The following is a 25,051-nucleotide window of genomic DNA, read 5'->3' on the forward strand; positions in this document are numbered from 1 at the left end:
AAAAAAAAAAAAGAAAGAAACAGGACTCCACACCCTGCACCATACCCCATATTTCAATTTCAGTTTGCATTAAAGATTCAAATGTGAAAATTAAAATTTTTAAATTTTTAGAAAAAAAAAAAATGTGATTTTAGATTACGCAAATTTTTTTTTTTTTTTTTTTTTTTTTTAAGTTTCTTTAAGAGAGATGGAGCACCTGGGTGGCTCAGTTGGTTAAGTGTCCAACTTCGCTCAGGTCATGATCTCACGGTTCATGGGTTCGAGCCCCACATTGAGCTCTGTGCTGACAGCTCAGAGCCTGGAGCCTGATTCCGATTCTGTGTCTCCCTCTCTCTCTGACCCTCCCCTGCTCACGCTGCCTTTCTCTCTCTCTCAGAAATAAATAAAACATTAAAAAAAAAATTTTTTTTAAAGAGAGAGAGAGTGCATGTGCGCAAGCTGGGAGGAGTGGGAGGGGGGAGAGAGGGAAAGAAAAGGGGGGGGAATCCCAAGCAGGCTCCATGCTGTCAGCACTCAGCGCAACTTGGGGCTCGATCCCACAAACTGTGAGATCATGACATGAGCCAAAACCAAGAGGTAGTCAGATATTCAACTGACTGAGCCACCCAGGGGCCCCTAAGCAGAGATTTCTTGAAACAAGGCCCAAAAAATCTGTTAAAACAGATTTTATCAAAATTCAAGTTTGGTCTTAGACAGTTTAGGTGGGAAAAAAAAAAAAAAAGAAAGAAAACAAGCCATTAAGTGAGAGAAAATATCTGTAAAACATGTATCTGTCAAATGGCTTGGGTTCAGAATACATCAAGAACTTTTTGTAAATGTTTACTTATTTATTTTGAGAGAGAGAGAGCATAAGCAGGGGAGGGACAAAGAGAGAGGGAGACACAGAATCTGAAGCAGGCTCCAGGCTCTGAGCTGTTAGCACAGAACCCAACGTGGGGCTCGAACCTATGAATCATGAGATCACGACCTAAGCCGAAGTCAGACGCCCAACTGACTGAGCCACTCAGGCACCCCTACATCAAGAACTCTTAAAATTCAGTAAGATAAACAACCCAATAAAACCACTGAAGCAAAGGCTGGATAAACACTTCAACAAAAATATAGGCAAGTAAGCCTGTAAAAAGATGCTCAACATCACTAGTCATGAGGGAAACAAATTAAAATCACAATGAGGTGTCACTACATGTCTATTAGATGTTTAGAATTAAAATCAATGACCATACCAAGTGTTGGTATGGATACGGAACAGAAAGAATTCTCAAAAATGCTGTTAAGAATGGAAAATGGTAGCGGCGCCTAGGTAGCTCAGCCAGTTAAGTCTCTTCCGATCAGGTCATGATCTCACAGTTTGTGAGATCGAGTCCCACATAGGGCTCTGTGCTGACTGCATAGAACCTGCTTGGGGTTCTCTCTCTCCCTTTCTCTCTGCCCCTCCCCTGCTCGCACATGCGCGCTCTCTCAAAATAAATTTAAAAACTTAAAAAACAAAAGGAAAATGGTACAGCCACTATGGAAAACAGTTTGTCAGTACCTAACAAAAATATACTTAAAATATGACCCAACAACCCAACTCCCAGGTTATTTATCCAAGAGAAATGAAACCTATGTCTTATCCATAAAAAGACCTGTATGCTAACATTCACTGCACATTACTCATAACTGCCAAAAAACAGAACTCAAATGTGTGCCAAATGATGAATGGATAAACAAAATGTGGTATACATACATATAGTGAAACAATGTTCAAGCATAAATAGGAATGAAGTATTAATACATGAATATAACATGGATAAAACTTCATGTAGGCTAGTGAGAGAAACCAAACAGAAAAGACTATGTATACATTACACATTTCTATTTACATGAAACTCTAGAAAGGAGAAATTATATTAACAGTGATACCTATAAGTGTTTAATACAACAAATTTTAAATTATGTATTATTTACCAGAATTTAAAAATCATAGTTAAAAAAAACAAACTCTAGTGACGGAAAGCAGATTAGTGGTTGTCTGGGGCTAGAGGTCACAGATTGACTATAAACTTTCTAGAGGAGACGGAAATGTTCTATATACCGATGTGCATACAACTACATACGACTGTCAAAACTGTACCCTTAAAATCAGTGAATTTTATTGGGTGGAAATGATACCTGAATAAAGCTGGGAGGTGAGGAATGCTGCCCATGTGTCATTTCACAAGTTGTTTCACATAAGTGTGAATGTATAGGGTAAACTCTTACACTGCAACTGCTAAGTCAAGAATCATGTGCTTTTCAATTTTTAAATATTGTCATAATATTTTCCATTAAAAATACTGTTTATACAGCAAAACATGAGCACCCATTACCCCATCCCATGGACAAGAGTGTTGCCATGTGAATTTGTTCACTGCTTTGGCCTGTTTTTCTATTGGGTCTTAGTGATTTAGCAGAGTTCTTTCTATTTTAAGAACCCAGTATGAGGGGCACCTGGGTGGCTCAGTTGGTTAAGCGTCCGACTTTGGCTCAGGTCATGATCTTGCGGTTCGCGGGTTCAAGCCCCGTGTCAGGCTCTGAGCTGACAGCTAGCTCAGAGCCTTGAGCCTGCTTCTGATTCTGTGTCTCCCTCTCCCTCTGACCCTCCCCTGCTCACGCTGCCCCCCTCTCTCAGAAATAAATAAAACATTAAAAACAAGTTAAAAAAAAAAAGGAACCCAATACGAGTTTGTCTTGAGTTTGTTTACTGTGCTATTTTTGTTTTGTTTTTTTTGCCTTACAAAAGTTTTTGATTTGATGTTGCTGGGTTTATAATTATTTTTCTTTTATGGCTTCTGAGTTTTACTTTAAAAAGTCTTCTCCACTCCAAAACAAAACAACAAAAGAACAAAACAAAACAACAAAAGAACAAAACCCACCTCCCATATCTTCTAATACTTTTAATTTTTTTTAAAGTAAACTTTATGCTCAATGTGGGGCTCAAACTCATAACCCCAAGATCAAGATTCACAGGCTCTACCAATAGAGCCAGCCAGGTACCCCTATAATTTTTTTTTTTCAATTTAAAACATCTACGTGGTTTTCTTTTGGCAGAAGATAGAAGATAGAGCTTATTTTTTTCTCCCCATGGATATCCCATAGTTCAATGCCATTTATTGAAAAACACATTTCCCACTGATTGAAATGGCACCTTTATCCTATGCTAACTCAGCATTTGGGTCTATTGCTAGACCTTCTATTATGCTCTACTTGTAAGTCTACTTATTCATGTGCCAATGGCATGCTTTAAATTATTGTAGTGGTAATTACTTAATAAAAGTAATTTTCCTTTTTCAAAAATTTCCTGGTTACTATTAACTATTTTTCATATGAATTTTATTATTTTTTTTTTTAAATTTTTTTAATGTTTTATTTCTAGGAGAGAGAGAGACAGCGTGAGCAGGGGAGGGTCAGAGAGAGAGGGAGTCACAGACTGAAACAGGCTCCAGGCTCTGAGCTGGCAGTCAGCACAGAGCCCGACGCAGGGCTCGAACCCACGAACCGCAAGATCATGACCTAAGCGAAAATCGGACGCTTAACCGACTAAGCCACCCAGGCGCCCCTATTATTTTTTTTCATATGAATTTTAGAATCAGCTCATTCAGTTCGAAAATAAAAGGCAAAACAAACACTTATTTGTTTGTTTTTAGGGATTACACTAAATTTATAGGTTAGGATGCCTGGGTGGCTCAGTCAGTTAAGCGTCCAACTTGGCTCAGTTCATGATCTCACAGCTCATGAGTTCAAGCCCTACGTCAGACTATGTGCTGACAGCTCAGAGCCTAGAGACTGCTTCGGATTCTGTGTCTCCCTCCCTCTCTCTCTCTGTCCCTTCCCTGCTCGTGCGCGCTCTCAAAAATAAACATTTCTAAAAAGTAAAAATAAATAAATAAAACTATAGGTTAACATAAGAACTGACACTTTTATGTTGCTGTCTTTTTCTTTTAACATTTATTATTGAGAGGCAGAGAGAAACAGAGCATGCGCATGGGAGTGGCAGAGGGGGGGAAACACACAAACCACGAGATCATGACCTGAGCTGAAGTCGGATGCTTAACTGACTGAGCCACCCAGGCAGGCACCCCTATATTGCTGTCTTTATATTCAAGAATGCAGTGTGTTTCTCCATTCAGTTATGACTTTTTTATGCCCTTCATAGAATTTTAAAGTTCTCTTCATTTAGATTTTGGATGGTTGCATGCTTATTCCTGAGAAATTTATGCTTCTGTGGCTATTGTAAATGGGCCCTTACTAATATTAAATATTTTCAATATTACTATCCATATTTTGGTTAAATTGTTTTAATAACCACGTATTATTTTCAAAACAAAAAAGATCATGTTCTAATCTATGAATGGAGACTGCTTTATGAGTTAGGATAAAATAGAATACTGTTACATACTTAATAGATAATGATAATAAAGAGGATGAAATCTTTTTTTTTTTAATTTTTAAAAATGTTTTATTTATTTCTGAGAGAGAGAGAGAGACAGCGTGAGCAGGGGAGGGTCAGAGAGAGGGAGACACAGAATCCGAAGCAGGCTCCAGGCTCTGAGCTAGCCGTCAGTACAGAGCCCAATGCGGGGCTCGATCCCACAAACCGTGTGATCATGATGACCTGAGCTGAAGTCGGATGCTTAACCGACTGAGCCACCCAGGCACCGCAGATGAAATCTTGAATTTAGAGTTCCATAACTAAGTGAAGATTTTAAGTAAGAATAGAAAGTAAATGAACTGAACAGACGAAGTCCAGTGAAAATGCCCAGAAGTAAGTACCATTACTTAAAGTCACCCATATTTTGATCCATGATATATTTAAACTTTTCCTTTTTTTTTAAACTTTTCTGAAGAAAGATAATCTATAAATGTTTTAAGTTAATAAATGAATAAATAATTTAACTTGGAGCTCTGTACGCAAGGGTATACAATTCTCTAAGTGTTACAGGAAGGCCCAGTAACTACATACCATGAGGTTTCCATGTGTTTCCCAGGTTGGTGCTTCAGTTTTATAAAGCTCTTCGAACTGCTGTCTGTATTTTGTAACTAGTTCCTTCTCCAACTTATCAACACAGTCTGCATATTCAACCTTAAAAAAAAACAAAACCCTCAGAGTAACTTACGCCTAGAGTAAAAGGTTAATATTCAAATGAATGTGAATATGAGTAATATAAAATTATTAAAAAAGTATTGAATTTTATAGGGTAAAGAAAACCAAGAGGACTAAATGGGCTCACCCTATAGGGGTGTCTTTCATCTTGAAAATAAGTGAGAAGGTGTAGGACACAACGAAGAATACAGGTTCTTTCTTCATAGTAATAATCTGCAATCTGGGAAGAACCCGAAGATGCAAAATCAGTTACTGACCTTTACACAGAAGACACTCGATTTTAAATTTATTGATAAAGAGATCACTTAAAGATATGAATGGAAAAGTCTGAGTTCTACAAGCAATCACAGAAATGGAAAGATTGTGTTAGGCCAAAAGAAAGGGAAAGAACTTCATGAAACAGGATAAAAGTAAAGTCCTACAAGATACAAGGAATTATTTAAAACTGTTTTCTAGCATGACTTCTCAGAGCTTTCAAATAATACACAGTGCTGAAACTGACAGGCCAAATAAATGAAAACATATAAAAATATCACTTGTATATGTCCTAACTGCAATGTACTTAATTCTCAATAAACAGCAAAAACAGGAAACCACTTCAGAAGTCACAGTCAAATTCCACTTTATATGACATCCTCAACGAGAAGGTTGCTTTGGGGGGGTAGGGAGAGATAAAGGAATAAAGAAATATAAATTAATCTTCTTGCATTTAGATCTAGAGGAAAACTACGCATGAAAACAGTTTTCATCCCCCGTAACCAAAGAATCTCCCTTGGGAAAGGTCTCTGCTGGGTCCAGTGGATAAAAGCTACTTCACTGAGGCCTCAACGCTTACCCAACACAGAAGTCAAAAGCCAGCAATGCCCAGGAGAACAAGGTCAAGGAGCCATCATCCAATTTCACATCAAAGAATGAAAACAGTGACTACTACTGACCTTCAGGATCAAGGCCTGGCTCTGCCTCTCGTCTTGCAGTACTGTCTGAAGGAGAACAGTACAGTCAAGAAGCCATCGTATAAGCAAAGCTCGGTTAACAAAGGAAAAGGTAAACATCTTCACCGCACCCTTCAAGATTATAACTGCCCAGTCATTTTTGGAAATATTTTTTACCTATGTGAATCCAAATCTGTACTCAAATCCCTGCCCCCTCCCCTGGACTCCATTTCTTCATATGTAGAATGTCGGGTTAGATAAGCGAGATACTGTACCAGGTCATTTTCAGCTCTGATGTCCTGACACTCTATGATTAACATGTCGGTCTTTGACGTCTCCAGCCCCTCCAAATTCTGACAACAGACCTTATTAAGTACACGCTTTGTAAACCTTTAGAATGTCTTTCCTTTCTAAATGTAAGGATTTAGAAATCCTTTAAAATGACTGTATCTGATCCCCCACCTGTCGCAAAGAAGCACTACCAAACCCTTCAACACCTGACATCAACAAGGAAAAGGACAAAGGCAGGAGAAAGCAGCCGGACAGAACTACAAACCTTTAGCGAGTCCCGAGTACCTCTATAATCCTCTTGAAGGTAACACTGGAGCAACTGCACACTCTGTTCTTCGTCAAGACCCTGAAATACAGAGGCCGTAAGAAAGGGGAACAGCCTCCTCAGCTCAGAAAACACACACAGAATGCAGAACATTCTAAAGATTTATCCTCGAGAATGAACACAGAACTTGAAGAAATAAAAATCTTTTTTTTTCTGTTTTCTTTTTTCTTTTTTTTTTTTTAACACAGAATAAACTCAGGTATTGATGCACACGCTGTTGGGTTGAGAAGAGAGAAGAGAGGCCTAGGTTCACAGGAAACCGTTTGGAGCAAGTTGTGGAAGCTGAAGTACAGGCAGACATCCCTGCTTCCAAAGGCCATATGTTTCCCTCTCAGAAGACCAACAACCAGGTATCGCCTCCTCCTTTGATTTAAAATCAATGTACACTAATTCAGGTCAACAGAACTTCGGTGAGTTATTTATTTAGTCACAAGAACAGAATAATATTCTGTTATCAGTGGTGAGCTGACAAAAATGAAATGGTCCAAGTGCTTGGTGAAAGTTGGTAAAAAGCTGAATGTGGGGGTGTGTTACCAAACGGATGGGTTTCTGTGACAGAATATTGCTTGAATGTGTCCAGGTCACTCAGCAAGCACAAAGATGTGTCTGTGATGGACAGAGGAAGAAAAGTGGAAAGGAAAGAGACTGAAGAAATCACAGAAACCTCATTTCCTCCCTTCACTCTACTTCCTCCCTTGAGCCTTCAGTCTCAAGGAGGAATGTGTTTGAGAGCTTCGTGTCTTATAAGTATTATAACATCTCATTTAGAATAATGAGCACACCAGGCAAGAGACAGTTACTGCCCACTACTAGTTTGAAATCTATCAAGAAAATATACAAATAGATAGATGAAACAGGTAGAGGGCTGTGTGAATGGTGGAAATAAATAGCATACGGATTTAACTGGTAGAATAAGGCATTCCCTTACCCCTACAAGTCCACACTAGATATATCAGTACTGCTCCTCAGCTTACAGATACTGGTTGTAAAAAATGTCCACCTAGGGGCACCTGGGTGGCTCAGTCAGTTAAGCATCGACTCTGGCTCAGGTCATAATCTCGCAGTTCATGAGTATGAGCTCCATGTCCGGCTCTGTGCTGACAGTTCAGAGCCTGGAGCCTGCTTCAGACTCTGTCTCCCTTCCTTTTCTGCCCCTCCCCTGCTTGTGCTCTGTCTCTGCCTCTCAAAAATAAATAAACATTAAAAAAAAATTTTTTTTTAATGTACACCTAATGTTTTGATCTATTTTAGACTAGGTTTTTAAAAATCATGTTTCAAGGGTGCCTGGGTGGCTCAGTCGGTTAAGCATCCAACTTCAGCTCAGGTCATGATCTCACGGTTCATGGGTTCGAGCCTTGTGTCGGGCTCTGTGCTGACAGCTAGCTCAGAGCCTGGAGCCTGTTTCGGATTCTGTATCTCCCTCTCTCTCTGACCCCCCCTGCTCACACTGTCTCCCTCTCTCTCTCTCAGAAATAAATAAAACATAAAAAAAATAAATAAGAAATAAAAAATAAAAATCATGTTTCAAACATAACGCTATATTTAAGCAGCTAAGTTGTCAGTCAGTGGTAAAAGACACACACCTTTGGAAAACACTGTAAGTGGTGCTATGGACAAAATACCTAAAAAAAAAAAGATCCTTTTGAAAGATTTCAAACAAGATGATAATTTTACCCCACACAGAAGAAAAAGAAGCCAGTGACAGACATGTAATTTACATGATGATCAAATCTGCAATGTCAGAAACAACTGTGCTTATTTACCAAGCAGTTAATACAGCAGCAGGCATGATCTGGGTTTCCAAAATCAAAACTAGGGGCACCTGGGTGGCTGAGTTGAATGAGCTTCCGACTTTGGCTCAGGTTACCATCTCACAGTTCCTGGATTCAAGCCCCATGTTGTGCTGACGGTGTGGAGCCTGTTCAGATTCTGTCTCCCTCTCTCTCTCTGCCCCTCCCCCGCTTGCTCTCTCTCTCAAAAATAAACATTAAAAAAAAGAAAACAAAAGAAACAGCTACATATTCAAATACAATCTAGTCAATTTAAGAATCCCCACAGGCATGCTGAAGAAAACTAGTATATGTATGTGTGTGTACACACACACACATATATATACATACACACACACATACACACATAGTAGATAGGTCTGTCAACTTAATTAGTAACTTTTTAGCATGAAGAGTTGCAACTTGAATATTTTTGAAACACAGTATGCTCAATTTAATCTCCAAAACAGAAGTACACTTAATTTTCACTAACAACACTAACAACAAAACAATGCCCGTCTGCAGTGCAGGTAGTAAACTAAGCCAGTGCTAATTTTTACTCACCAAAAACTTGCTGATTCTTAAACCCAGTTCCTTCAGTGGTGAAGCCACATCTTTATTAGCTTTCACTTTTTCAGCTGAATTTGGACTACGAAAAGAACAATGAATCATTTCCTCATTCTCAATGACCCTCTGAGGACTTTAAACAAAAATACTTAAAGATATTTTTACAACAGACCTTTTCCTGCCCTTTAGGCGCCTACAAAACACACACACACACACACACACACACACACACACACACACACACACAACAACTTCATCTCTACAAATATTATAACACAGAACTACTTATGCCTAAATGATACAGTATATGTCTGTTACAAATTACAGTTATCATAATATATGTGGATATATTAAGTTACATTATTCTTGATCCTTAGAACTATCCTGAAAGGTAAATATTACTATCCCCATTTTACAAGTGGAATTACTAATACTCAGAAAGAATAAATAACTTACCAAAAATCCCACAGCTAATATAAAGTTCAGATGAAACTTAAAACCAGGTCTGTAGTATACACATACATCTTGCCTACCTCTACCTGTTGAGAAGGCCTAGAAGCTATAGCACCCCAGTAGCAGCAAGCACAACCAGCACCCAGATCTTGGTTTCTCATACCATTATCTTTTCTTTCTTTTCCTTTTTTTCTCATACCATTATCTAATAAAAGTTACCAAGACTCCTTAGATAAATAGCTAACTCTAGAGCTGGGGCGGGGAAAATACAAGACGAGCCTGGAGTATCTTGTTATGCCAGAAAATAAGAAACTAACTCAGGGGGAAAAAAGGATGGAGAAATGTCAAGACTACATAGAAGCCAACCTGAAAGAACTTCCAGTGACCAAAGCTAAAACAAAGTATAAACAAAGTATAAAATAAATATACATGTACGTATAAATAAATAAATCAATACAGAGAAGGGAAAATTCTTCCTTAGAGAAGAAGTCCAAATAATATATCTAGATGCTACTCCCTTCAGGAAGTAGTTTAATTCCACTATATCCCCAGCTAGCGAGTGGGCTATGCTTAGTGACCCACTTCTAAAACAGAGTAGGGAAAGGGAAAAAGAAAAAAAATGACTTTACAGAAGAGAACTTGGCAAATACGACCTTGCCCAAGTGAGCAAGATCAGCATCACCAGTGATTTCATGTGGATTACCACATCCTCTGTTATGATAAGAACGGTACTTCATTTCTGTGCATTCTTCCCCAAAACCCATGACCCCAATCTAATAATGAGAAAAACATGAGACAAATCCAAATTGAGGACATTCTACAAAATACTTGACTGGTCCTCCTCAAAACTATTCAAGATGATGAAAATTAAGGAAAGACGCTGTCACATCTAAGAGCTAAGGAGACATGATGACAACTAAATGCAACATGGGATCCTAAGCTGGATCCGGGAACAGAAAAAGGACATTAAAGGGAAAAAAAAAGGTTAAATTCAAATAAAATCTGAAGTTAAAAAAAAAAAAGTCTGTCAGACCTCAAATTATGAGCTACTGACAAAAGAAACTTTTGTCTTTAAAAAAAGAAAGTAATGCCACAAATGTCCATTCTGCAAACTACAAGCATGTTGTTGTTGGATTTGATTTTTTTTTATATAGACTCTCACACTTCACAGGAAATCCACAACACAAAGGCCACTATAAGGTTAAACAGTAAGTTCTGAAAGAGGCAACACAAAATGATGATTAAGAACACAGACACTGGAGTAAGACTGCCAGGTTCAAATCCTGGTTCTACACTTACTAGCTGTGTGACCTTGGCAAGTTACTTAACCTCTTTGTGCCTCAGTTTCCCCATCTGTAAAATGGAAACAATAATAATAAAAGCACCCATAGGTGATAATATAGTGATTAGCTTCTTTTTTTTAAGTCTATATATTTTAGACACACAATAATTTCAGATAAAACAACACGATGTCTGGGAGTTACTTCAAAGTAAGTACAGGGGGAGGGGTAATGAACAACTAAAAAAAGAAACTTCTTCACTAACCTAAGAAAAGGAAGATGGAAAGTGTAGCAAAAAAAAAAAAAATCAGATATTCAGAAGGAGAAAGGAAACGAGGGTGGCTTGGGAACTACGATGCATAACAGAATGCAATCTGGGCTAGGAATTAAGGTAAGAGAGACTAGTCCTACAAGGTGTACTCTCTTCTTTTTTAAAACTAATTTATATTTTATTACTGTTGCTTTTCATTGCCCAGAAAAAAAAAAATCTATATATTCAAGCAAAGAATAAAAATAGTATCTACTTAACGGGCTGTTATAAGGATTAAATAACTTCTGATAAGTGCTAAGAATAATCACTGGTACACAGGAAACACTGTAAGTGGTCAGCTGCTACTGTCAACTGTCTCCTGCACTATCCGAGCACTTGGTGCTGACAAGACTTCACATAAACATGGTGGACCGAGATAAATATTCAGAGTATTCCCTGATGAGTTAATGACTCCCCCTCCCCAGGCACTAGAGTTACATAGCTACATTCAACAATGTTGCATTTCTAAAAGGAATTTCCCTTTCAACAGATGGTAAAAATGTGCCTGACTCTTTTCACTGGTAACCAAATTATATTCTCTGCAATCTCCCTAACCCAGCAGCATCACCAAATCGTACGCGAAGACAGCTGCACTACCCCAGCCGTCCTCAGTGGAATTCCTCTAACCAGACGCACGGAATGGCCATACCTGGGAGGTTTATAGTAGGACAGCCCCTCTAAGAGCCGCTGCCAATGTTTATTCAGTTCTGCCTCAATCTGATTCTGGAAAAGAACAAAGAAATTATACAAGGATTTACATATTCCTGGGTTTTTTAGTATGTTTCTCCCCACAGCTGAAATCATTCTGAATAGAGAATTCTGAATAGAGAATTCTCCTTTTCCCTGCTTAACCTTCTAACAGTGATTTAACCTTATTATGAAAATCTTGATAAACTTCCTTTCTGGGACACCTGGGTGGGTCAGTCGGTTAAGCATAGGACTTTGGCTCACGTCATGATCTCACGGTTCATGGGCTGGAGCCCCGCATCAGGCTCTGTGCAGACAGCTCAGAGCTTGGAGCCTGTTTCAGATTCTGTGTCTCCCTCTCTCTGCCCCTCACTTGCTCGTGCTCTGTCTCTCTCTCGCAAAAATAAACAAACATACTGTACTTTCTAGTGACTGCATGATATTTTATCAAGTAACTAGCTAATAATTTATTTACCGTGCCTCTAATGTTAGATGCACTTAAACTGTGATTAATTTTTTTTTTTTTAAGCTGTGATTACTTATTAACGTAAATAACACTACGGTAAAGAGCTTTGTGCACAAAACTTTTTCGGGATTTCTTTCTCGTAAGATATGTTCCTAGAAGTACAATTATCAGATGAAAGCATATCAAAAATGTTAAGGCTCTAAGGGTACCTGGGTGGCTCAGTCAGTTAAGTATCTGACTGGCTCAAGTCATGACCTCATGGTTCTTGAGTTCGAGCCCCACGTCAGGCTCTGTGCTCTAGCTGAGAGCCTGGAGCCTGCTTGGGATTCTTGTTCCACATCCCCCGCTTCCCCTCCCCTGTTTCTTTCTCAAAATAAATAAACATTTTTTTTAGGGGCGCCTGCATGGCTCAGTCGGTTGAGTGTCCAACTGTAGCTCAGGTCATGATCTCATGCTTCATGGGCTCAAGCCCCACATCGGGTTCTGGGCTGACAGCTAGCTCAGAGCCTGGAGCCTGCTTCGGATTGTGTCTCCCTCTCTCTCTGACCCTTCCCTGCTCACGCTGTCTCTCTCTCTCTCTTTCAGAAATAAATTTTAAAAAAACAAAAATTGAAAAAATTTTTTAAAAATGTTTTTTAAATGTTAAGGCTCTAGAGGTTCTTGGCTGTCTCAGACAGTAGAGGATGTGGCCCTTTTTCTTTTTTTATTTGAGAGAGAGAGAGAGAGAGAGAGAGAGAGAGAGAGAGAGAACCCCAAGGAGGCTCCATGCTATCAGCACAGAGCCCAATGCAGGGTCTGAACGCAAAAAACTGTGGGATCATGATCATGACCAGAGTCAAAGCCAAGAGTTGGACACTCAACCAACTGAACCACCCAAGTGCCCCAGGACTCTTGATCTCAAGGTCATGATTTCGAGCCCCACAATGGGCATGGAACCTACTTAAAAAAAAAAAAAAAGTTAAGGCTCTAAAGAAGGTGTAACATTCATTACGTTAATTACCATAGTAACAATAGTAATAATTAAATGTCATCTGAATGCTTTCCCCTCACAAGGTAAGGTCACTCAAGGATCAAACATGAAGAACTGTGCTTTACTGATTATATACTTGGAAATACCTTAGAAACCACAGCCTCTGTGACTTAAGGAGCTAGCTACATGGAAAAGGAAGAAATGGCAAGGAAAGTACGAGACAGAGAAAAAGCCCAAGAATCTTCTTAGCCCTGAGGTAGCAGAAAGGTAAATGTACCCCAACCCTGAGCAGGTAGTCAAACAGCACTGGTATCTTTGCAGATAAGGAATCACTAAAAGACAAAGAAAGGTGGAGATTTAGAAAACTTCAGCAGGTAGGGCATAAAACACACCACACTTCAGCACAGAGAAGCAGGGAATGCATAATGTTTATAAAGATATAGGAATTTTTAAAAATGTGTTTATTTCCTCCTTCAAAGAGATGGCAATTTCAGGGGCTTTTCGTAACATAAGCTATACGAAAACTACAGAGTCCACTCAAGAATACCACTACTCACTTACCAGCTCTCTCAGAGCAGACCTTCCAAGCAGAATTGTCCACAGTTCCCTGCTGCTCCTGAAAAATGACAGAAAGCAGAGGTAATTTTGTACTTTTATTTTTTTAATGTATTATTTACTTTTGAGTGAGAGAGAGCACTCGCGTGTCCACGCACACACGAGCATGAGCAGGGGAGGACAGAGGATATAAAACTGGCTCTGAGCTGACAGCAGTAAGCCTGACACAAGGCTTAAAGTCACAAACTGTGAGATTATGACCTGAGCCGAAGTCAAAGGCTCAAGTGACTGAGCCACCCAGGTCCCCCTGCACTTTAAGATAATATACATTTGACTAGGCTGTCTCACAGTATCTCACCCATTCTCTGAAACCAGGAAACTCAATGTATAAAACAATTTGATAAAATTCTAGACATTGATCCTGTTCTATTTTTCTTAGAAGCTTGATGTCCAAACTAGAAACTAAGAAACATATAACCTAAACCAAGCAGGTACTGTTAAAAATGAGGATGGCCACCAAATATTAATGGATTTAAGAAGCCATCAACTGAAGGATACATAATTACGTATGTTCTATGAGTCATCAATAATAAAATGCACTGCAATTTCAGAAGTATTCAAGTATGCAAAAATGTGTATTTTAGAATTAATGAAATATAAAAATCAGTGAATTATCTTACATTTTCTATGCCAAGGCACCACTCCAACATAGCATTTTATTTCTACCTCATCTCTTCTCATTAAAATGTAGTGACCAATAAGGAGAATCTAAGACAGGGCTCTCTCCCTCTCCCTGCTCATTCTCTCTCTCTTAAATGAATAAATAAATAAAGGATATTTTTTAAGAACCTGTCTCTCAGGGGATGTATGGCTGGCTCAGTTGGTAGAGCGTGCAACTCCTATTCTCAGGGTTGTGAGTTCCAGTCCTATGTTGGGTGTAAATTACTTAAAGATAAAAATCTTTATAAAAAAATTGTCTTTCAGGATTTTCCCATCAAAAGAGGTCTGAACACACTTAAAATCATAAGTTTCCTTTCTAAGAGTTAATGCTTGTAAGAAAACAACTTCAGTTCTCCTAAGGCAACAGACCCCAACCCCGACAACTGCACTGTGGAATCAGTAATCATTTATCTGATGACAAGAGAGCATTCACTATTGAAAAATTAGGAGATTAGATCTAGTTAACAAAACAAACAGGACTCTTTACTGACAACATATATTAAAAGGTCTGAGTAGGGATGCCTGGATGTCTCAGTTGGTTAAATGTCTGGCTCTTGACTTGGATCAGGTCATGATCTCACAGTTCGTGGGTTCTGGTCCCACATCTGGCTCTGTGCTGGCAGTGCAGAGCCTGCTTGGGATCCTCTCTCTCTGCCCCTCCCCTGCTCGCATTCTCTTTCTAAATAAATACATAAACTTAAAAAAAATATTTTTAAATGAAAGGGTTGAGTATGGGCACCTGGGTGACCCAGTCAGTTAAGCGACAGGCTCTTGCTTTCAGCGCAGGTTGTGATCTCGAGTTTCATGTGTTTGTTGGGCTCTGCACTCAAAGTGCTTGGGACTCTCCTTCTCTCTCTGCCCCTCCCCCGCACACACATGCTTCTCTCTCTCTCTCTCACAATAAACTTAAAAAAAAAAAAAAAAAAAAGAGGGGTGCCTGGGTGGCTCAGTCAATTAAGCGTCCGACTTCAGCTCAGGTCGTGATCTCGCAGTTTGTGGGTTTGAGCCCTGCGACCGGCTCTGTGCTGACAGCTCAGAGCCTAGATCCTGCTTCAGATTCTGTATCTCCCTCCTCCCCCCCCCCCCCCCCCCGTTCATGCTCTGTCTGTTTCTCAATAATAAATACATGTTAAAAAAAAAAAGGATTCTCTCCCCCTTTGCCTCTGCCCCTCCCCCCTTCTCAAAAAATAAAAAACGGTATATACTTGAACTTTACAAAGGATAGCTTCTGATTTGCACAGAATGGACTGGATACCTACTATAAAACACATAGCTAACAATGGGGCTAACAGTACATCAAAATTAATGGAAAGAAACTTATCATTAATTGAAGGCATTTGTATGTCTGAGCTAATAAATCAAATCACTCTTGATCATTCATCTTTCAATTTCAAAAAGCCTGGGCATCACTGGGCCTTCATTTATCCACATTTGCTTTCAGAACTTAGGTCTCTAGCTAGCTAGGTAGCCCAGAAGAAACTACGAAGACCACTGCCCACACTCAAGGACCTGCTGACAGAGCCCAAAATTCCTGGTTTTGTTTAATTCAACCTGTGGGTTTTGGTTACACCAAAATCTGTAGTTTTTGCTTTAAAAAAAAAAAGATTTTAGGGCACCTGGGTGGCTCAGTCGGTTAAGTGTCCGACTTCGGCTCAGGTCATGATCTCACGGTTCATGGGTTCGAGCTCCACGTCGGGCTCTGTGCTGACAGCCAGCTCAGAGCCTGAGGCCTGCTTCTGATTTCTGTGTCTCCCTCTCTGTCTGGCCCTCCCCCACTCATGCTCTGTCTCTCTCAAAAATAACCAAACATTAAAAAAAAAAGAAAAAAAAAGATTTTATTTTTAAATAATCTCTACACCTAACATGGGGCTCAAACTCACAACCTGGAGATCAAGAGTCACATGTTCTACCAACTGAGCCAGTCAGGTACCCCATGCTTTTTTTTTTCTTTCTGAGAGAAAGAGAGAGAGAATGAATCTTAAGCCAGCTCCCTTCCCAGCTAAGAGCCCTCATGACCTCATGACTATGAGATCATGACCTGAGCAGAAATCAAGAGTCAAAAGCTTAAACAACTGAGCTGAGCCACCCAGGAGCCTCAACCTTTTTTTTTTTTTAAATAAAATGTCCTGTAAGAGTATTTCTCAACACATACTTGATACTCAGGTCACATACAACAAAATCACCTGGAAACAACATAGCAATACCACAGAATCCTGGTCACAACTTGGAGCTACTGTTTCTCAAAGAAAAGGCACTGGAAATCTGCATTTTATTTTATTTTATTTATTTATTTATTTATTTCTAGGAGAGAGAGAGAGACAGCGTGAGCAGGGGAGAGTCAGAGAGAGAGGGAGATACAGACTCTGAAATTGGCTCCAAGCTCTGAGCTGGCAGTCAGCACAGAGCCCGATGCGGGGCTCGAACCAACGAACCGCGAGATCATGACCTAAGCGAAGGTCGGACGTTTAACCGACTAAGCCACCCAGGCACCCCTGGAAATCTGCATTTTAAAATGACCACACAAATGAATTCCTACATCACCATTGCTCTAGGCTATCAATTTATTTCAGAGGAGCAGGTACAAGACTTGGTACAGACCCTCTCTGCCTTTTATGTTTGATATACAGTATTAGCCTTTTTTTTTGGTGGAGAGAGGGGGAGAGGAAGATCTGCTAACTAAACAAGATTAGAGAGCACTGTCCTAAAGCAGTAACTTTTATACTAAAAAAAAAAAAAAAAAAAAAAAAAAAAAAAAAAAAAAGGTGTCCCTTTAGAAATTAAAATTTTTATTGGCAAAAAAGAACTGTTTTTAATTGGCAAAACCATGTCATATGCCTTTTGTTATGTCAAAAAGAGGGGTGCCTGGGTGGCTCAGTCGGTTGAGCATCGGACTTCGGCTCAGGTCATGACCTCATGGTTGGTGAGTTCAAGCCCCACATCAGGCTCTGTACTGACAACTCAGAGCCTGGAGCCTGCTTTGGATTCTGTCTCTCTCTCTCTCTCTCTGCCTCTCTACTGCTCATGCTCTATGTCTCAAAAATAAATAAACATTAAAAAGAAACAAAGTATTCCTGAAGCCAAGACTACACTGTATGTTAACGAGAATAATAATTTTAAAAAGAAACAAAATACATACTCTAGTGTCTCTCATTTATTTGCACAATAAATAAGTCTGAGCTAAGTATTTGGAGGAGAAACCAAAGCACAGAAACTAAGTACTCTGCCTCAAAGTTAAAGTTTTAAAAATTTATTGAGGGATGCCTGGGTGGCTCAGTCAGTTGAGCATCAGACTTGATTTCAGCTCAAGTCATGATCCCAGGATCCTGGGATCGAGCCCCATGTCAGGCTCCACACTAAGTGTAGGGCCTGTGTAAGATTCTCTCTCTTCTCCCTCTGCCTCCTCCCCCGCCTGCACTCTCTCTGTCTCGAAAATAAAAATAAACAAATAAAAGTAAAAATAAAAAAGTTTATTGACTTTCAGCCTGATGTTCTAGCAGACAACATAGAGCTCCATTCCTAAAAGCACTGGAGTCCATGGAAACTGGAAATTCTCTTCCCTAGAGAGATCCATGTGATTGATTGGAGACCTTTGGGTGAAAGCTACTAGGAGATTAGGAAGAGCCTCTACGATTGATTCCTTTTGGTAGAAAACTGAGCCACAGCCAACCTACTCTGAAATAGTTCTCTTGAGAAACACAGCGATATTCCACAGCGACATAATAAATAAAAGTGGCCACCATCCCTGGATGCCCAGACTCCATGGACGAGGTGCATACCTCTCCCGTGAACTGAGATGTGAGCTTCACGATAAGCTTTTCGAATGGCAGCTGCTGTGTTTTTTTAGCACATGTTCGCCACTCAGACTTTTACAGACACACTAACCAAGGAACACAAGAGTGTTCAATATTCAAACGGTCTGCCAAACCCCATGACCTTCCCCAAACATTTGGTGATTTAAGCGTATTGTTCTATTTCTGGCCAGCGCCAGCTCTATCAACATACACAAGTCTACAGGCTTCAGAGCCACCTCAGTACGACTCTGAGAAGGACTCACATTTGGAGAAACAGGTCTGAAGGGTAAAGCAAACTGAGGTCACTTACAAATCAGCAGGCACCAGGCACAGACTTTAAGTTTTCTCTTAGTCCGGCCCTCCAGACATTTCAAACAGAAGGTTGCCGCTCAGGGTAATCCCAACTGTTGTAACGCGCTTTCCAGAAAAAAAAGGAAAAATTACTCTGACAGCCGCCCTGAGCAAAGCGCTGCCTGGGAACCGGAGCGTCATTCCTTCCATCTTCAGATCTGAGTCTGCTAGGTCCCCCAGGATGACCGAAGCATCTTCCAGGCAAAGCAAACCCTTTCCTTCCCTTGTTCCCGTTCACCGAAGAGGGTGCCTTACCTGGCGGGAGCTAAACTCTACCCAACCTCCACAGTGACTGTGAAATAAACAAAAGAAAAGGCAGGCAGGTGACCAGGACGCTGCCGGCCAAAACCTCTAAGGAGGAAAAAGCAAACTCAGAAGTCCAGGAAAAGCTCCAAAGGGGTTCCCGGAAAGGGGGGAGGGGGGTTGCTCAGTGGGTCAAGCATCTGCCTTGGGCTCAGGTGATGAGCTCAGGGAGCGTGAGCCCCACTTCTCTCTCCATCTCCCTCTGCCCCTCAAGGGATTCTTTCTCTCTGCCCCTCACTCACTTGCACCCTCTCTCTCTCTCTCTCTCTCTCTCTCGAGGAATAACTTAATAATAATTATTGTACATATGTATAATGACAAGCATATGTATGATAATAAATGTATGATAAGGGCGCCTGGGTGGCTTAGTCGGTTAAGCGTCCCACTCTCATTTGGGTCATGATCTCGCGGTTCGTGGGTTCCAGCCCCGCGTCGGGCTCTGTGCTGACTGCCAGCTCAGAGCCTGGAACCTGTTTCAGAGTCTGTGTCTCCCTCTCTCTCTGACCCTCCCCTGCTCATGCTGTCTCTCTCTCTCCTAGAAATAAGTAAAAATATTTAAAAAAATGTATGATAATGATAACAATAACATACATGTTTGGAGGAGGAAGAGGAGGAGGAGGAGAAGGGGAAAATCTAAGATGGGCCATGTCTGTGAACATGTACTGAGCGTCTAGCACACGCTCTTCGCGGTGCTGAGGCCACAGGAGCGCGGACGGCAGAAAAGTGGGGACGCCGGGCCGTGCTGGCACCGCAAGAGACACGGATGTTGAATGTCAGGACGGGGGAAGGCAGGGGCAGCTGGGAGTCACTTCGGGCGGGAACGCGGGGGACGGAGGTGTGGCGACACGGTTGGAGCTTCCGAGTGGGACAGACTGCGGTCTGAAAGCCCACGTTCCCACGCAGCCCTCGGGGTGGGGGGGGGGGGGGCCTGGGAGTCACATCCGTGAGCGAGACGGTGCCTCGGGGACTCGGGCGAATGCACGCAGATGACGCCTAGGGTCGGGCGCTACTCAGCGCTCCCTAAACTAAGAGCAGTCTCTCTCTTTTCGAACATTTCATCTTGTCGTCCCCCAAGTCCAGGACTGTGCCTGGGACCCCGGCATGGATTCGGGCCCGTCGCCGGGTGCAGTCCACGCCCGAGAAAATGGATAGATGGATGAATGAAAGGCTGCGCGGGGAGAAAGAGGGCAGGAACTGCAGGGAGGTGGCTCGGCGACACACGAAACAGACCGCCGAACGAGCGCATGGAGGAGCCCGGGAACGTCGCCCAGGCAGGGCACCCGAGGCCGCGGCGGGAACGGGGGTGGGGACTCCCCCGGGCGACCGCGAAGCGCCCCGTCGCGCCTCGAGGGAGCGTCACGCCAAGACGAGGAAGCGCGGGGGGAGGGGCGGGGAGCCGAGGAACGCACCCGTGGGGAGGGACGAGGGAGGGACGCCGGCGCCGAGGGAAGGGGGTGAGGCACCAGCCCCGTCTTGGAGAAGTCGCCTCAGATCCCCGCGCGCGCGGGGACCGTTTGGACGTAACCGCCTCCCGTCTCGGCGCCCGTCCCCCTGGCCGGGCTTCGCCCCGCTACCGCGGCCACAGCTCGCCCGCAAGTCCCGCCCGGCTTCCGCTCGACTTGGACCCCGCGCCTCACAGCCACCCCCGCCGACTCGGCCCGCTCCGCACCTCACACACGGCCCGCCGGCGGCCGCCGCCATCTTCGCGCGCGCGCGCCCCAGCCCCGCCCCCAGACGCCACACCCACGTGACCGTTCGCCTCAGGCCGGGCTGTGGGCGGTGCTTTTTCGTCACGTGACGGCGGGCGGGGCCAAGATGGCGAAGCCTAGAGAGGTGAGGATCCCGCGGCGAGGGCATTCGAGGTTGTAGAGAAAGCGGCCAAGTGGCAACGTCTACGCCCTAGGTGGGAGGCATTGGAGGGTGCCTGGGCGCCAGTTCTCAAGCCTCAACGAGGGGCCTGCCTGCAGTGGAGCGTCCCTCCTCGCAGCTGGAGAACGGAGAGGGAAGGTGCTGGCTGTGTGAAGCTCGTCGCTGTCGGCCTGGCGGGGCTTGAGGGACCCAGCAGCCAAGACGTCGCTAGTTACCCCGGTTTCCCCGGGGCCCCAGGTCTAGAGACATGACCCGAGAGTACGCTCCCCCGGCCTCGGGGACCGGCGCTCCGCTGAGCGGGTCGGTGCTGGCAGAGGCAGCAGTAGTGTTCGCAGTGGTGCTAAGCATCCACGCAGCAGTGTGGGACCGATACTCCTGGTGCGCCGTGGCCCTCACAGTGCAGGCCTTCTACGTCCAGTACAAGTGGGATCGGCTGCTCCAGCAGGGAAGCGCCGTCTTCCAGTTCCGCACGTCCGCAAACAGCGGCCTGCTGCCCGCGTCGATGGTCATGCCTTTACTCGGACTGGTCATGAAGGAGCGATGCCAGTCCGTGGGGAACCCATACTTTGAGCGCTTTGGAATTGTGGTGGCAGCCACTGGCATGGCGGTGGCCCTCTTCTCTTCAGTATTGGCGCTGGGCATCACCCGCCCAGTGCCCACCAACACTTGTGTCCTCTCGGGCTTGGCCGGAGGTATTATCATTTACATCATGAAGCACTCACTGAGTGTGGGCGAGGTGATAGAGGTCCTCGAGGTACTGCTCATCTTCGTGTACCTCAACATGATCCTTCTGTACCTGCTGCCCCGCTGCTTTACCCCCGGGGAGGCCCTGCTGGTACTGGGTGGCATCAGCTTCGTGCTCAACCAGCTCATCAAGCGCTCTCTGACTGTGGTGGAAAGCCAGGGTGACCCAGTGGATTTCTTCCTGCTGGTGGTGGTGGTGGGGATGGTGCTTATGGGCATCTTCTTCAGCACTCTCTTTGTCTTCATGGACTCAGGTACCTGGGCTTCCTCCATCTTCTTCCACCTCATGACCTGTGTGCTGGGCCTTGGTGTGGTCCTGCCCTGGCTGCACCGGCTCATCCACAAGAACCCTCTGCTCTGGCTTCTTCAATTCCTCTTCCAAACAGAGACCCGCATCTACCTTCTAGTCTACTGGTCTCTGCTGGCCACCTTAGCCTGCCTGGTGGTGCTTTACCAGAATGCCAAGCGGCCGTCCTCTGAGTCCAAAAAGCACCAGGCCCCCACCATTGCCCGGAAGTATTTCCACTTCATTGTGGTGGCCACCTACATCCCAGGTATCATCTTTGACCGGACACTGCTCTATGTAGCTGCCACTGTATGTCTGGCGGTCTTCATCTTCCTGGAGTACGTGCGCTATTTCCGCATCAAGCCCCTGGGCCACACGCTGAGGAGCCTGCTCTCCCTTTTCCTGGATGAACGAGACAGTGGACCACTCATCCTGACACATATCTACCTGCTCCTGGGCATGTCTCTTCCCATTTGGCTGGTCCCCAGACCCTGCACACAGAAGGGTAGCTTGGGGGGAGCGAGGGCCCTGGTTCCCTACGCAGGGGTGTTGGCTGTGGGTGTGGGCGACACCGTGGCCTCCATCTGCGGCAGCACCATGGGGGAAATCCACTGGCCGGGAACCAAAAAGACTTTTGAGGGGACCATGACCTCTATATTTGCCCAGATCATTTCTGTAGCTCTGATCTTAATCTTTGACAGTGGAGTGGACCTAAACTATAGCTATGCTTGGATTTTGGGCTCTATCAGCGTCGTGGCTCTCCTAGAAGCGTACACGACGCAGATCGACAATCTCCTCTTGCCTCTCTACTTACTGATATTGCTGATGGCCTAGCTGCTGTGCAGCAGTGACAGAGGAAGCAGGGACATGGGGGACAATGAACGGTCCCTGCAGCACCCAGCCACTCGGGCATGAAGAGCCAAGGGGTGAGAAGCAGATTGGGTTTTTCAGTTGATTTGGATTCAAAATAAAAATCAAAGCTCTTCTAGTTTTAGTTCTTCTGATATTTAAAAAGAAAACAAGTCTTTTTTTTTTTTTTTCTTTTTAAAGAAACTGACTTTTTTTTATGTTTGTTTTTGAGAGAGAGACAGCAGGGGAGGGGCAGAGAGAGGGAGACACAGAATCTAAAGGAGGCTCAGGCTCTGAGCTGACAACAGAGCCCAATGCGGGGCTCAAACCCACAAACCATGAGATCATGACCTGAGCTGAAGTCAGACGCTTAACCGACTGAGCCACCCAGGCGCCCCAGAAAACAAATCTTAAAGGATAGCACAACAACCCAAAGAACTTGTGTGTGCTGTAGGACCCCCTCCCCCTACACACACACACACACACAACTTCACCTTGTGATCCTCGGAGGGGACCCGAGTAGACACTAGACGCAGTAGAGAGTAAAGGTTACCACTTAAGGTTCTGGAGTCAAACTAATCTGGTCAGAGTCCTTGGCTTCGCTACTTAACTGTGTGAGTTGCTTAACCACTTGGGCCTCAGTGCTCCCGTCTGCAAGATGGGAACAGTAAGAGCCTGCATCTCACAGGCTGTTGTGAGGATCCAGTGAGGCAAGGTGTGGGAAGGGTCCAGCGCACAGCCCATGCATAATGAACAAATAGGAAGCAAAGGTGTTGCCGTTCCCCAAGGCCAGTCCTTATCCCACCAAAAAGCCAGGCAAGCCAAGAAGTGTTATGGGCTGTAGTTGGAGACAAGAGTGACAGTATTCCCCACCTACGTTTGGAGGAGAAGCCAAGAGAGGGTAACCAAGCACATGTGCTTTCTCCGCTGCGGGCTCGGAAGCGCTGAAGGGAGGTGAGACCCTCTCGTTGCAGGCCCGGAAGGACTGGAGGAAGCGTATCAGCCCTGGGCCAACTTCCCGTGTCAGCCTGCTCCACCCCTGCCTCACAGCCTCTGCTGCCAGGCTGAGTGGTGCTGACGAAGGACAGGCTGGATGGCACGTGGTCCTTATCAGAGGGTCCCTCTTGAGACTCTCCCACACTCCAGTCCTGTCCAAACCCGTGTTTCTTCTCTTGGTAAGAAACGGGAGACTGGCTGGCGGGGTTTGCTGAGAGTTCAGGATGGCTCTCCCGTGGGGCCCACGCCGCGTAGGTGCCCGTCTGTGAGGGCAGAGTCCCCGGGCCGCCTGGCTCCCCACCATATCCCCTGGGGCGGGCCTGGCATCGCAGCGGGAACCCAGTGGACATTTGCCGCGTGGGTGAATGTTTCCCATCAATAGGAAGGTGGCATAGTGAGTTGCCCAAGGTCAGACAAGGCTCTCCCCACACCCTTCTCACTCAGCCCAACGGGGAGGAGCCTAGCAGGAAGACATGAGAACTCTGACCCACCAAGGCCAAAATCCAGGAACACAGCTGTCGCAAGCTCGCACCGCAGGCTGGGGAACCCCGCCAAGCCCTGTCCCTCAGGGGAAAGGATTAAGACACTCCTTTGGGGCTCAAAGGAGACTTAAACCCTTCCCTTCTCTCGTGCTCCCATCCGCTTGCTAAAGAGGCAGCAAAATGCCAGGGAAGAGCTTTGCCTCCCTGATTCCTTGGGTGGCCTTGGGGAAGGGCTCTGTCCATGAATTCAGAGCAAGGGCTAAAAAGTAAGGTCACAAATTCATACAGCTGCCGAGGCCAGGCAGGTAACGCAGTGGAGGACGGGGGACGTGGGAAGTGAGGACTACAGGCACTTCCGAGGAGGGTGCTCTGCTGGGCATCTGGGCATCACATGGTCCACGGTAGGCCCAGTGTGGCTGACCTGCTCAGGAACATTCAAGGAAGTTTAGAACTGTGCACTGTTAGGTGAAACCTCCTGATTTTCAAAAGTTGTTTAAAAAAAAAAAAATCACTGAGGCCCAGACAGAAACACATCCGTAGTGTAGAATCATCCAGTGGCCCCCAGTGTGCAGCCTCTCGGCCAAACCCCCACGGTGCAAGTTCTGGGTTCGGCAGTTGCACCCTGGGTCAGGGTGGCCACCAGGCGCTCCCACTGAGAGGGGCCGCAGAGGCCTGATCTGGCCCCTTGACTGTCTAAGTGGCAGACCCGGCCCAGAGAGAGGAAGGGCCTGGCCTGAGACCGGAAAGCAAGTTGGTTGCAAAGCCAGGACCAGAATCTGGGACTGTATTCCAGAGCCCTGGGCTTCTCGCCTCCCCCAGCAAGGAGCACTGGGGAGCACGGAGGTCAGAAGCACGGGCCCTGGATCAGGCTGACGTCACTGAACCACTCAACAGCTGTGCGACAGCAGGTCACTTGAACCTCCCACCCCACTG

At 44.4% G+C, this 25,051-nt stretch overlaps 2 protein-coding genes across 5 annotated transcripts in view; one reads left to right on the forward strand and one right to left on the reverse strand.

Moving 5' to 3' along the window:
• NUP188 (nucleoporin 188) overlaps positions 1 to 20,616 on the reverse strand; it is a 51,899-nt gene extending 31,283 nt beyond the window's left edge. For all 4 annotated transcript variants that reach the window (XM_039229609.1, XM_039229608.1, XM_039229607.1 and 1 more), the window contains exons 1-8: positions 20,562 to 20,616; positions 13,734 to 13,788; positions 11,699 to 11,772; positions 9,004 to 9,088; positions 6,611 to 6,691; positions 6,058 to 6,102; positions 5,250 to 5,342; positions 4,982 to 5,101 (exon numbers count right to left, since the gene is read on the reverse strand). In XM_039229609.1, the coding sequence (XP_039085540.1) occupies positions 4,982 to 5,101; positions 5,250 to 5,342; positions 6,058 to 6,102; positions 6,611 to 6,691; positions 9,004 to 9,088; positions 11,699 to 11,772; positions 13,734 to 13,788; positions 20,562 to 20,593 (585 nt within the window). In that variant the 5' untranslated portion in view covers positions 20,594 to 20,616. The remainder of the gene's footprint in view (positions 1 to 4,981; positions 5,102 to 5,249; positions 5,343 to 6,057; positions 6,103 to 6,610; positions 6,692 to 9,003; positions 9,089 to 11,698; positions 11,773 to 13,733; positions 13,789 to 20,561) is intronic.
• Positions 20,617 to 20,667: 51 nt separating this feature from the next.
• DOLK (dolichol kinase) lies at positions 20,668 to 22,779 on the forward strand. Its single transcript, XM_039229620.1, has one exon. It carries the CDS (start codon positions 21,009 to 21,011, stop codon positions 22,623 to 22,625), a length of 1,617 nt encoding a protein of 538 aa, XP_039085551.1. The 5' UTR covers positions 20,668 to 21,008; the 3' UTR covers positions 22,626 to 22,779.
• Positions 22,780 to 25,051: the final 2,272 nt, after the last annotated feature.

This window comes from Hyaena hyaena, unplaced genomic scaffold, assembly GCF_003009895.1.
Source record: "Hyaena hyaena isolate Hyena2069 unplaced genomic scaffold, ASM300989v1 scaffold_38, whole genome shotgun sequence".
Taxonomy (NCBI): Eukaryota; Metazoa; Chordata; class Mammalia; order Carnivora; family Hyaenidae; genus Hyaena; species Hyaena hyaena.